This window comes from Bombina bombina, chromosome 6, assembly GCF_027579735.1.
Source record: "Bombina bombina isolate aBomBom1 chromosome 6, aBomBom1.pri, whole genome shotgun sequence".
Taxonomy (NCBI): domain Eukaryota; kingdom Metazoa; phylum Chordata; class Amphibia; order Anura; family Bombinatoridae; genus Bombina; species Bombina bombina.
Genome location: NC_069504.1, coordinates 1,145,771,712 through 1,145,786,411, shown reverse-complemented (window position 1 = coordinate 1,145,786,411; position 14,700 = coordinate 1,145,771,712). Strand labels below are relative to the sequence as shown.

At 41.0% G+C, this 14,700-nt stretch overlaps 1 protein-coding gene across 2 annotated transcripts in view; it reads left to right on the top strand.

The window, feature by feature from the left end:
• Window positions 1-14,700, top strand: part of PLEKHA5 (pleckstrin homology domain containing A5) — a 1,264,477-nt gene that overhangs the window by 900,694 nt on the left and 349,083 nt on the right. For both annotated transcript variants that reach the window (XM_053719122.1, XM_053719123.1), the window contains exon 13: window positions 10,376-10,492. In XM_053719122.1, coding sequence (XP_053575097.1) covers window positions 10,376-10,492 — 117 coding nt within the window. The remainder of the gene's footprint in view (window positions 1-10,375; window positions 10,493-14,700) is intronic.

The following is a 14,700-nucleotide window of genomic DNA, read 5'->3' as shown; positions in this document are numbered from 1 at the left end:
CACAGTATGTTGTTACACTGCTACTAACTCACACACGGTATGTTGCACTGCTACTAACTCACACACAGTATATTACACTGCTACTAACTCGCACACGGTATGTTACACTGCTACTAACTCACACACGGTATGTTACTCTTCTACTAACTCACACACAGTATGTTGTTACAGTGCTACCAACTCACACACAGTATGTTGTTACACTGCTACCAACTCACACACAGTATGTTGTTACACTGCTACCAACTCACACTCAGTATGTTGCACTGCTGCTAACTCACACACAGTATGTTGTTACACTGCTACCAACTCACACTCAGTATGTTACACTGCTACTAACTCACACATGGTATGTTGCACTGCTACTAACACACACACACACGGTATGTTACACTGCTACTAACTCACACACGGTATGTTGCACTGCTACTTACTCACAGACGGTATGTTACACTGCTACTAATTCACACACAGTATGTTGTTACACTGCTACTAACTCACACACGGTATGTTGTTACACTGCTACCAATTCACACTCAGTATGTTACACTGGTACCAACTCACACACAGTATGTTGCACTGCTACTAACTCACACACGGTATGTTACACTTCTACTAACTCACACACGGTATGTTACACTGCTACTAACTCACACACGGTATGTTACACTGCTACTAACTCACACACGATATGTTACACTGCTACTAACTCACACACGGTATGTTACACTGCTACTAACTCACACACGGTATGTTACACTGCTACTAACACACACAGTATGTTGCACTGCTACTAACTAACACACACAGTATGTTGCACTGCTACTAACTAACACACGCAGTATGTTGCACTGCTACTAACTAACACACGGTATGTTACACTGCTACTAACTCACACACGGTATGTTACACTGCTACTAACTCACACACGGTATGTTACACTGCTACTAACTCACACACGGTATGTTACACTGCTACTAACTCACACACGGTATATTGCACTGCTACTTACTCACACACGGTATGTTACACTGCTACTAACTCACACACGGTATGTTGCACTGCTACTAACTCACACACAGTATGTATAGTTTACGCACCTTAGAGGGGAATCTTAGTTATGCATGGAGAGCTGCTCACTATATTGTTTTTAACAAAAAAAGAACAAATGTTTGATTCTGATCAGTATCACACTTTCTCCCTATATGGCCTCAGACTGGATCTTTAATATAAAATATAACAATTCAGTTATGTAGAGTTCTTGTGTTCTAGGTTTATATACTCAGAATGTACCTTTAGTTGACCATTTTTATATTATCTTGGCTGAACTAGTTGACACTTACCAAGTCAGAGATCCTTTCTCAAAGAGCAAAGGACAGAAAACTTGCCCCTACCATCCTACCTCCATCCTCACCTAAAATCTAGCTACATTCTTCACCTCAGGATGGGCAGGACTAGGTCAATCTCTTTCTATCTACACACTGGTGCATCCTTACCCATGTGTGTCAGCCAGTGGCTGCTTGACTGTCTTCCAAGGGTGCTTTCATGGGCATTACCCAGTTATAGGTTCTGTGTTAATGGATATGTGCACAGAAGTTCATGTAAAGAACATGTGGGATGTATTATTTTCAACTGTAGCATTTCCTGTTTCAACTAGATACCAGGGAATTGGTTTGTAATCGATGAGTAAATTCTCATTTACTGAGGCATTGCTCTAAACACTATATCAGCACTAAGTGTCATTTCTACCAGATGCCTTCTGACCGTACAGACATCCAGCAGTCCGGGCCTCTGTATCTAAAAGGTACAACGCATTGTGAGCTCAGCAGGCAGTAAACAGTAATTCTATTTTAGTTTTATTTCACTGCCCAAAACTTAATTCAAAAGATCTTTGTTTTGGTTTTTGTGTGTGAAATAATAATGCACGTTCCAAATGTATTAGATATTTGTTGGAACTTTTGCTTATACCTCTTAACAGGCTGATGTTTAATTCTAAGTCCTGTGTTGATTTCTGAGTTCAGTTGGAATTTTGATATATATAGTTTCTTTTACAAGATATGACGAGTCCACGGATTTCATCCTTACTTATGGGATTAGGCCTCCTGGTCAGCAGGAGGAAGCAAAGAGCTCCACAGCAGAGCTGTATATATAGCTTATCCCTTCTCTCCCACCCCAGTCATTCTCTTTGCCTGTGTTAGTGATAGGAAGAGGCAAAGTGAGGTGTTAGTTATAGATTCTTCAATCAAGTGTTTATTATTTTTAAAGTAGTGCCACAGTGTGCTACTTTGTTCTGGGGTATAGCCTAGACCAAATCACTCTCTTCAGTGCAAAAAGAGAAGCATTTGATGGCTTCAAAGCAATGAGAACTTGTGGGACATCATTTCCACAGCGCCTCCCATAGATGTATGTTGCCCTGATTGTAAAAGTCTGAGGGAGTTAATGCTCAGTACTTTTTATTGCCACAGGCCAATGTGAACTTCACAAGCCAGGTGAGATGCCTTGCTGCCGGGCAGACAAAGTCTAAGGTAAGTGCTAATCTTTATTTTCTGGAGAAGAGACATACAGAAATGGCTTAGCACTCTATTTGTGGACTATCCCTGGGAATGGGGGTAAGTCTTTTAAATGGCAGTTCTGTACCTCAGAAACGGCTTATTAATGCTTTGACAGCCGGTGGAGAGGTTTATCCTTTTTCACTACTTATGGGTGGTATAGGATTGCTGTACGGTATGTGACGTGTTACTTATCCTTTTTCACTACTTATGGGTGGTATAGGATTGCTGTACGGTATGTGACGTGTTACTTATCCTTTTTCACTACTTATGGGTGGTATAGGATTGCTGTACGGGTATGTGACGTGTTACTTATCCTTTTTCACTACTTATGGGTGGTATAGGATTACTGTACGGTATGTGACGTGTTACTTATCCTTTTTCACTACTTATGGGTGGTATAGGATTACTGTACAGGTATGTGACATGCTACTTATCCTTTTTCACTACTTATGGGTGGTATAGGATTACTGTACGGGTATGTGACGTGTTACTTATCCTTTTTCACTACTTATTGGTGGTATAGGATTACTGTACGGGTATGTGACGTGTTACTTATCCTTTTTCACTACTTATGGGTGGTATAGGATTGCTGTACGGGTATGTGACATGTTACTTATCCTTTTTCACTACTTATGGGTGGTATAGGATTGCTGTACGGGTATGTGACGTGTTACTTATCCTTTTTCACTACTTATGGGTGGTATAGGATTACTGTACGGGTATGTGACGTGTTACTTATCCTTTTTCACTACTTATGGGTGGTATAGGATTGCTGTACGGGTATGTGACGTGTTACTTATCCTTTTTCACTACTTATGGGTGGTATAGGATTACTGTACGGGTATGTGACATGCTGCTTATCCTTTTTCACTACTTATGGGTGGTATAGGATTGCTGTACGGGTATGTGACGTGTTACTTATCCTTTTTCACTACTTATGGGTGGTATAGGATTGCTGTACGGGTATGTGACGTGTTACTTATCCTTTTTCACTACTTATGGGTGGTATAGGATTGCTGTACGGGTATGTGACGTGTTACTTATCCTTTTTCACTACTTATGGGTGGTATAGGATTGCTGTACGGGTATGTGACGTGTTACTTATCCTTTTTCACTACTTATGGGTGGTATAGGATTTCTGTACGGGTATGTGACGTGTTACTTATCCTTTTTCACTACTTATGGGTGGTATAGGATTACTGTACGGGTATGTGACATGCTACTTATCCTTTTTCACTACTTATGGGTGGTATAGGATTACTGTACGGGTATGTGACGTGTTACTTATCCTTTTTACTACTTATGGGTGGTATAGGATTACTGTACGGGTAACATGTTACTTATCCTTTTTACTACTTATGGGTGGTATAGGATTGCTGTACGGGTATGTGACGTGTTACTTATCCTTTTTACTACTTATGGGTGGTATAGGATTACTGTACGGGTATGTGACGTGTTACTTATCCTTTTTACTACTTATGGGTGGTATAGGATTTCTGTACGGGTATGTGACGTGTTACTTATCCCTGTGTCATCCCTTACTTGAGAGACTGACAGACAGGGTACTCCTATCTAAGCATCATGTTCCAATGGTTTTTATTCAAGGGATAACAATGGAACTGACTAGGAGATTTATTATGCATTTTTAACTCTGTCCCTGCTCATGTATGCGCGCCATTACACAGGGCATTGCGCTCAGCTGACAGGGTAATTTCAGTGTCCCTCTCGTGCAGAGTTTACTGAGGTGGGACACGGAATTGGTACCTTTCCTTTTTAGTATTTATTATTTTGCTGCTGCATGGGACTACCGGAGGCTCCATTTTGTTTTTTGCAAAATTTGCCTCACACAGATTGAGCTCGATATGCCCACAGTGGACGGAGCTTTAAGCGCCATTATGTGCGCGCCATTTATTTCCTAAGAGATGCTCTGTGTATTCTTCCCTCGCACTAATTATTTGCATACACCCACGATGGGCAGAGCGTTGCTAGGGCCATTGTGTATGCGCTATTTGGCTCATTCTCTGACGGGTCGCATGGTACCTCCTCGGCTGTGTTTCTAAAAACATACAGCTGGGAGGTTACTCTTGTGCCGTCTAGAGAGTTTTGTAGAGAGCTTTTGGGGTGTGATGATGGCTTCTCTGTCACGATGGGCAGCGGGGCATCACAGGTAGCACAAGTTCCAAGTATAGTTAAAATTGGAGGTACATACGTCTTGTAACAGTACATACGTCTTGTAACAGTACATACGTCTTGTAACAGTACATACGTCTTGTAACAGTACATACGTCTTGTAACAGTACATATGTCTTGTAACAGTACATACGTCTTGTAACAGTTCATACGTCTTGTAACAGTACATACGTCTTGTAACAGTACATACGTCTTGTAACAGTACATACGTCTTGTAACAGTACATATGTCTTGTAACAGTACATATGTCTTGTAACAGTACATACGTCTTGTAACAGTACATACGTCTTGTAACAGTACATACGTCTTGTAACAGTACATACGTCTTGTAACAGTACATACGTCTTGTAACAGTACATACGTCTTGTAACAGTACATACGTCTTGTAACAGTACATACGTCTTGTAACAGTACATACGTCTTGTAACAGTACATACATCTTGTAACAGTACATACATCTTGTAACAGTACATACGTCTTGTAACAGTACATACGTCTTGTAACAGTACATACGTCTTGTAACAGTACATACATCTTGTAACAGTACATACGTTTTGTAACAGTACATACGTTTTGTAACAGTACATACGTCTTGTAACAGTACATACGTCTTGTAACAGTACATACGTCTTGTAACAGTACATACGTCTTGTAACAGTACATACGTCTTGTAACAGTACATACATCTTGCCCCTTATATGAAAGGAACAGATGGGGTTGTTCCCCATGTGTTATGAGTACTACAGGACTACCTTCAATATTAGTTCCTGTAAGCGGTACTTTGACTCTTGGCATGTCAGCTTTTATGCCTTAGATCATTACCTATACTGAAAGGGAAATATGTATTTTGAGGTCTTGTGGATAAATGAAACATGCTGTTGCAGGATTTCTTTACATACTGTTATGAGTCTGGTGACATTGGTCACCCTTTTCCAGTATAACTTTATGAACCACAAGCACCTTTTTTGTAAAGGTCTTTCTGCTTCACTTGGAGTGACCTGGAATGTTTTTAACACTCAAATATTAAGGTGTTACTTTAACATTTAAAGACACAGTACCGTTTTCTTGGTGTCAGTTTATTACAGCCTTTTCAACTGTTGGTTTGCTAATCCATCCCTCGTGATTTGGAGGGATATTTGTTTGCACTAAAATAGTTTTCCTTTTATGTTTTAAAGACATAGTAAGATGTATTTCAACTGTTTATTTGTCCTTTTCTCTTAAGTGTTTTTGGACAGAGCAAATGCAGGACAGTAACATGTTAGTATGTGTAGATTTTATTACACTATCCATTCCACAATGATTTACATGGGTCGCCCAATTTAATTTAGGAACCACAGGCAGGGCTCTGCGGTTCCTTGCAAAACCTTGGTTTTTCATATACATAACCATGTCTTGTAGCAATATCTATGTTGTTACTGGTTTGTCTCTACACAGAGATAAGATGTTCCTTTTTTTCTTTTTTTTTAAAAAAAGATACTGAAAAAAGGGTTTTTGTTATACAAAGTGTGGCTGTTTTTTGGTTTGTTTTCAATCATCCTTGGTTTAGGATGGTACAAACTTTCACAAGGATCAGTTTCTTTCAGAATTGAAGAGACATTACCGTCCTGTGCATTACGTTAAATGAGTTTCGGCTGTTTGCTGGTTATTCTTATCTTTTATAATTGAACAAACGCACTGAAGCATAGAGTTAATTTTCCAAATTCAAGGAAAATCGTTCCTTGAACGATAGTGGAACGGCGATCATTCCGATCTGTCGCAGCCGATGCACATGGATGCGCAGACTCGGATTTCCCTCTCCTGGTGGATTCGCCCAGATCACCTACCCATGGGGACATCCTTCCTGAAACCGTCCTGGGAGATTACCATGGACACGAGTCTAGCGGGATGGGGAGCTATTTGGGGTGCCAGGATGGCACAGGGGAAGTGGTCTTGCTTAGCGTCCCTTCTTCCAATAAATATTCTGGAGCTTCGAGCGATCTACAACGCTCTGGAGGCGTGACCTCGTCTGAGAGACTTCAGCTTTATCAGGTTCCAGACGGACAATATTATCTTGGTGGCTTATATCAACCACCAGTGAGGCACAAGGAGCTCCCTGGCAATGAGGGAGGTGTCTCAGATACTGGAGTGGGCGGAGACCCACAACTGTTCACTCTCTGCGATCCACATCCTGAGTGTGGACAACTGGGAGGCGGATTTTCTCAGCAGACAGACTTTTCACCCAGGAGAATGGTCTCTTCACCCGAAGTGTTTGCGGAGATCTGTCTCAGATGGGGGACGCCGGAGATCGATTTCATGGCGTCCAGATTGAACTGCAAGCTTCCCCGATATGGATCAAGGTCGAGGGACCCCCAGGTGGAGCTAATAGACGCATTGGCGATGCCTTGGGGGTTTGGTCTAGTATACATTTTCCCTCCATTACCGCTTCTTCCTCGTGTAGTGGCGCGTATAAAGCGGGAGAGAGCATTCTCCATTCTGATTGCTCCTTCGTGGCCAAGGAGGACGTGGTTCGCGGATCTGGTGGGGATGTCATCCTCTCCGCCGTGGAGGTTACTCTGTCGCAGGGATCTGCTGGAACAGGGTCCTTTTCTACATCAAAATCTCGATTCTCTGAGGCTGACTGCATGGAGATTGAACGCGAAGTCTTGGCCAAAAGGGGTTTTGCGGAAAATGTGATTGACTCTTTGGTTCAGGCAAGAAAGCCGGTCACTCGTCGCATCTATCATTAAGTGTGGAGGACTTACTTGTCCTGGTGTGTGACTAATGGCTACCCTTGGCACAGGGTCAGGGTATCCAGGATTTAGTCCTTTCTGCAAGAAGGATTGGAGAAGGGTCTCACCGCTAGTTCCCTAAGGGGCAAATTTCGGCTTTATCTGTTATGTTACACAGGAGACCCGCTGATCTCCCTGACATACAATCCTTTGTTCAGGCTCTATCTCGAATCAGGCCTGTCTTTAAGCAGTCTGCTCCCCCTTGGAGCTTAAACTTGGTACTTAAGGTCTTGCAGAAGGTTCCGTTTGAACCTATGCATTCTCTTGACATAAAAATTATATCTTAGAAGGTTCTCTTTCTGTTGGCTATTGCATCAGCACGCAGAGTTTTTGAGCTGGCGGCCTTGCAATATGATCCCCCTTATCTGGTGTTTCATTCGGATAAGACTGTTCTTCGCACTGGTGTGGGGTTTCTCCCCAAGGTGGTGTCTAACAGCAACATCAATCAGGAGATGGTCGTTCCTTCTTTATGTCCTAATCCTTCTTCTCCTAAGTAGAGGTTACTTCATAATCTGGACGTCGTTCGTGCCTTGAAATTTTATCTTCAGGCCACAAAGGATTTCAGACAATACAACTCTCTTTTTGTTGTGTATTCAGGGAAGTGCAGGGGTCAGAGGGCTTCTGCTACTTCTTTGTCTTTTTGAATGAGGAGCCTGATCTGCTTGGCCTATGAGACAGCGGGACATAAGCCTCCTCAGAGGATTACGCCTTATTCCACTAGAGTGGTAGCTTCATCTTGGGCCTTCAAGAATGAGGCTTCTATGGAGCAGATTTGCAAGGCAGCTACCTGGTCCTCCTTGCATACCTTCACTAAGTTTTACAAATTTTATGTTTTTGCTTCTGCGGAAGCGGTTTTTGGGAGGTTCTACAGGCTGTGGTGCCCTCTAGAGCTTGGGTATATGTTCCCACTAGTAATGAATGAAGCCGTGGACTCTCCTCCCATTTAGATGGAAAACATAAATTATGCTTACCTGATAATTTTATTTCCATCGAGGGGAGGAGAGTCCACAGCGTTGCGGACCTAAATTTAATATTCTCTTCTGGCACCATTTATACCCTAATATTTCTCCTACTGTTCTTTGTTCCCTCAGAAGAATGACTGGGGGATGAGGGGAGTGGGAGAGGTATTTAAGCCTTTGTCTGGGGTGTCTTTGCCTCTTCCTGGTGGCCAGGTTCTTAATTCCCAGTAGTAATGAATGAAGCCGTGGACTCTCCTCCCCTCGATGGAAATAAAATTATCAGGTAAGCATAATTTATGTTGTTCTGTTAGGCGGTTGAGTACGCTACTGTTTATTCGCTTTCTGGAGCTCTATTTCCGCCTATCTTTTAGTCGATCACTTGGCAACTGTTGGTTTTCTACACACCTTTGTCCTCTACCTCTCGCATTAGCTAACATTTTCATTTAGAATTGGTAAGATTAATTCATTCTTTGCTATAGGCTGGAAAAAATGTCTACTTCGGCTTATACAACATAGAAGTCCAACGTTAAATAAGTATCGATCTCTAGTACTGTAGGGATAAGCCATATTATTTCAGCTTTAGCTCATATCCTTCCTCGAGAGAGATTGATGGCATCACCTAGGCCCAGCCTTTGCTTCTTGATGCTCTTGTACAAGATCCTTTAGCGCCTAGGAGCAGAATCTGTCTTTGGTTTGTGACATTTTATTGTAGCTATTAGTTCAGAAAGAAGAGTATCTAAACCTCCGGGTGTTTAGTTGACAAACAATACATTGCCCTTTGTTACACACACAATCTAATAGGTGTTTCAGATCTTCATGTTGAAGAAGATAAAGTCAATATTTTGTTATCCAGAGAGGAAAACGTTTGTATAAGCCCGAATTCTGTTTGTTATCCCATAAGGTCACCATTCTCCAGCAAGGGGTTTAATAGCTTAGTATATATCCCTGGCCTATCCTGTTCCAGAGGGGCTCTGGGATCATTCTAATGGCATAATCTTCTTCCTGGGGGATGGAAGCAGATGCATCATTAAATGAATATTAACTTATGTTTCAATAACTATGTATTTGCTTTTGTTTAATCTAGTCCTTTGTGTGCATTGTTCTGTATTCATCTCACCTGGTGTTAAATAGATGAGGAAAATTAACAAGAAATTAAAACTAAAATACAGAAATGTCAATATTTTGTCTTCTATCCAAGTTAGTATTTGACAGGACCTCTCCCTGTACATCTGTTCTGATACAGATATTTGCCTAACATGGTAGAGGGGAGTGGTCAGTTTACTGTCCGTTACCCCTGGAGGAGGGGTCTCTCACTGAGTATTAAATAAAATGTAGGTGTATTTTTTTACTTAATGTCAAGTGTTTCTTGGTCTGGGGTCTTCATCCTCTTTAGTATTTAACACCAGTTAATTCCCTTTTGCGTGATGTTCTCCTCTTGTTTTCCTGCGCCCTTGTGACGCCAGAGAGCAAATCCTCTATCACCTGATTAGAGACTTTAGTGCTGAGAGAGGTTATTCTTCTACCTTTAATTGTCCGAGAACCCTAAAGTTTGGGAAACGTTTGCTCTGCCACAAACTGAGGTCACCTTAACTTGCTGTTATTATTTTATTGTACTTGAATACTGTCTCTGTTGTCTAATACACACTGACTGACTGTAGTGATCTGCTGCTGGCTTGTTGTTGTATTGGAATTTTCAGAAGAACCAGCCAGTAGGTCTGTGAATACAATCCTTAGCTGTGATTTATTGCTTGCTTCTAGATGTCACCCAGGGGAATGCCCTGTACAAGCTATGTGCCCCCAGCCCATATTCCAGAGCAGAAGTCATTATTTTCACTAGTAGTTTAGATTTTATGTAGGAAAAAATAATGACTTTTGCCCATTCTGATTCTCACATGCTGCGCATCAGCCAGAGGAGCTCACGTTATTGCTTATCAAGCTGAGAAGACAACAAGCTGAACTGAGCAGTATCCGGGATCAGACTTTATCGCAGCTCCTGCACCTAAAGCAGTCGTGCAGCCCTAAGGTTAGCTCTGATCTGATGCCTTGTGTCATATCTGTGTATCCCGCATGTCTCTTATGTCAGTACCTAAAGTCATGCAGTCCTAAGGTTAGCTCTGATCTGATGCCTTGTGTCATATCTGTGTATCCCACATGTCTCTTATGTCAGTAGCTAAAGTCATGCAGTCCTAAGGTTAGCTCTGATCTGATGCCTTGTGTCATATCTGTGTATCCTGCATGTCTCTTATGTCAGCACCTAAAGTCATGCAGCCCTAAGGTTAGCTCTGATCTCCTGCCTTGTGTCATATCTGTGTATCCCACATGTCTCTTATGTCAGTAGCTAAAGTCATGCAGCCCTAAGGTTAGCTCTGATCTCCTGCCTTGTGTCATATCTGTGTATCCCACATGTCTCTTATGTCAGTAGCTAAAGTCATGCAGCCCTAAGGTTAGCTCTGATCTGATGCCTTGTGTCATATCTGTGTATCCTGCATGTCTCTTATGTCAGCACCTAAAGTCATGCAGCCCTAAGGTTAGCTCTGATCTGATGCCTTGTGTCATATCTGTGTATCCTGCATGTCTCTTATGTCAGCACCTAAAGTCATGCAGCCCTAAGGTTAGCTCTGATCTGATGCCTTGTGTCATATCTGTGTATCCTGCATGTCTCTTATGTCAGTAGCTAAAGTCATGCAGTCCTAAGGTTAGCTCTGATCTGATGCCTTGTGTCATATCTGTGTATCCCACGTGTCTCTTATGTCAGTAGCTAAAGTCATGCAGTCCTAAGGTTAGCTCTGATCTGATGCCTTGTGTCATATCTGTGTATCCCGCATGTCTCTTATGTCAGTAGCTAAAGTCATGCAGTCCTAAGGTTAGCTCTGATCTGATGCCTTGTGTCATATCTGTGTATCCTGCATGTCTCTTATGTCAGTAGCTAAAGTCATGCAGTCCTAAGGTTAGCTCTGATCTGATGCCTTGTGTCATATCTGTGTATCCCGCATGTCTTATGTCAGCACCTAAAGTCATGCAGTCCTAAGGTTAGCTCTGATCTGATGCCTTGTGTCATATCTGTGTATCCTGCATGTCTTATGTCAGCACCTAAAGTCATGCAGTCCTAAGGTTAGCTCTGATCTGATTCCTTGTGTCATGTCTGTGTATCCCGCATGTCTCTTATGTCAGTACCTAAAGTCATGCAGTCCTAAGGTTAGCTCTGATCTGATGCCTTGTGTCATATCTGTGTATCCCGCATGTCTCTTATGTCAGTAGCTAAAGTCATGCAGTCCTAAGGTTAGCTCTGATCTCCTGTCTTGTCATATCTGTGTATCCCGCATGTCTCTTATGTCAGTACCTAAAGTCATGCAGTCCTAAGGTTAGCTCTGATCTCCTGCCTTGTGTCATATCTGTGTATCCTGCATGTCTCTTATGTCAGCACCTAAAGTCATGCAGTCCTAAGGTTAGCTCTGATCTGATGCCTTGTGTCATATCTGTGTATCCCGCATGTCTTATGTCTGTACCTAAAGTCATGCAGTCCTAAGGTTAGCTCTGATCTGATGCCTTGTATCATATCTGTGTATCCCGCATGTCTCTTATGTCAGTAGCTAAAGTCATGCAGCCCTAAGGTTAGCTCTGATCTCCTGTCTTGTGTCATATCTGTGTATCCCGCATGTCTCTTATGTCAGTAGCTAAAGTCATGCAGTCCTAAGGTTATACACATACAACATAAATCAGCGCTAAAATATCTTATAAAATGGGATATTCTAAAAATATATAAAAAATATAAACCTGTATATACATAAAATTGCCAATATGTAAATAAAAATTGCCAGTGTAAAAACAAAAACGCAATCAATAACACATAAAATATACACTATAAACCACAATTGATATAGAGCATAAAGTGTCCACTTATATAGGTAAAATTACCCCATACAAAGTCCCCCGGGGGAAAGATAGCAGCACAGTTCAAGTGTACGATTACAAGTCTGTTGTTTCCCAGGTGCAGCCTCCTTTCAGCGGTATTTCCAGGCTACCGCAATCAACACAGGGCTAATACAAAAAACATATAGAGGAGAAGCGCAACCCAGGTTAACACTTTATTATAGATGTTCAGATACAAACAACGTAGTAACTTACATATAAAATTTGACAAGTCCGGTATAGACAAAAATAGGTCCTGCACCCCTCTGCGGGCTGTATTCCGACTCCTCTACTCAGATGTTTAAGGTGCTTGGTTAGGTTGTAAATCCTGTGAGAGCCGCTTGAAAGTTCGGCGTCTGACGTCACCAAGGAGGAGGGAACTGGAGCGTCCCCCAGCAAGTAACAGTAACACAGTCCGGGTTAGGGTCAGAGTACCCGTATCAACAAACTCCTGAACTAAACCACCCTACGCGTTTCGTCTGGATCCCGGCCAGACTTTCTCAAGGGAATTACAGATTCAAATGAGTAGCTGAATGCTACCAGAGAGTCCTTGTGCCATTTATATAAAAACCACTCATTAAGGGTTAACTCTTGTAGTGCCGGTTCATACCCTATGTCATATTAAGAGAATAGTAATAAACACAAAAATAAAGACAAACATAACAATGAACATTCAATTTCACAATTGACACTGGCAATAATAACAATAGCAGTGATGACAATTCCACAATAAAAAATATAAATATATATATATATACAATGTTTAAATATACTAACGAAAAAACCCCAATCTATGTTATATAAATAGATGCCATACACACTAAATCTCAGCGTGACCCAAAAGAACTTTATCTATATTATCAATATTCAATTCATTGAATGTAAAAAATATACCCAATTCATTTATTATAACAATTGATAAATCCTAAAGGAAAATATATATATATCTTTTAAAAACTATTTTAGTATTAAAAAATTAATTGATTTTAATATATATACATATCTCTAGGGGCATACATAAACATAACCACATACTAACATATACATATAAACACACATGCATATGCTCACATGCAAACATGTACTCGCACGTGAACACACCTACATACTATCACATCCACACATATATTCAAATACACACATATAAATATATATATATATATAAAAAAACCTAAAAAAATATAAAAAATATATTAAAAATTCTAAAAGATCTTAGAAAAGTTCCTAATGAAAATACACAATAAAACATTACATATACGCTGCTAAATCTAGATCAACATTAAGCCCATTGGGTTGTAGACTGCCTATCTTATAGATCCAATAGGTCTCTTGTTGTCTAAGGCTTAATAATCTATTGTATATATTAGGGGCTACCCAATCAATTACTTTAATTTTTAAGGAGGTTGGACTACAATTGTGTATTTCTTTGAAATGATTAGGGACACTATGTTTGATATTCTTATCTTTCTCTTTTGCCATTTTGATGTTATATATATGTTCATTAACTCTTGTTTTAATTTTCCTTTTCGTACGTCCCACATATAAAAGGCCATACCCACAAGTAAGTAGATAAACTACATAGGTTGAACCACATGTTGCCCTATGTTTAATTTCAAATTCTTCAGTACCGTCGTAGTTAGAGAACTTAGGATGTGGATAAACATCCTAAGTTCTCTAACTAGGACTGCAGACATATTTTTGTGTTTATTACTATTCTCTTAATATGACATAGGGTATGAACCGGCACTACAAGAGTTAACCCTTAATGAGTGATTTTTATATAAATGGCACAAGGACTCTCTGGTAGCATTCAGCTACTCATTTGAATCTGTAATTCCCTTGAGAAAGTCTGGCCGGGATCCAGACGAAACGCGTAGGGTGGTTTAGTTCAGGAGTTTGTTGATACGGGTACTCTGACCCTAACCCGGACTGTGTTACTGTTACTTGCTGGGGGACGCTCCAGTTCCCTCCTCCTTGGTGACGTCAGACGCCGAACTTTCAAGCGGCTCTCACAGGATTTACAACCTAACCAAGCACCTTAAACATCTGAGTAGAGGAGTCGGAATACAGCCCGCAGAGGGGTGCAGGACCTATTTTTGTCTATACCGGACTTGTCAAATTTTATATGTAAGTTACTACGTTGTTTGTATCTGAACATCTATAATAAAGTGTTAACCTGGGTTGCGCTTCTCCTCTATATGTTTTTTGTATCAGTCCTAAGGTTAGCTCTGATCTGATGCCTTGTGTCATATCTGTGTATCCCGCATGTCTTATGTCTGTACCTAAAGTCATGCAGTCCTAAGGTTAGCTCTGATCTGATGC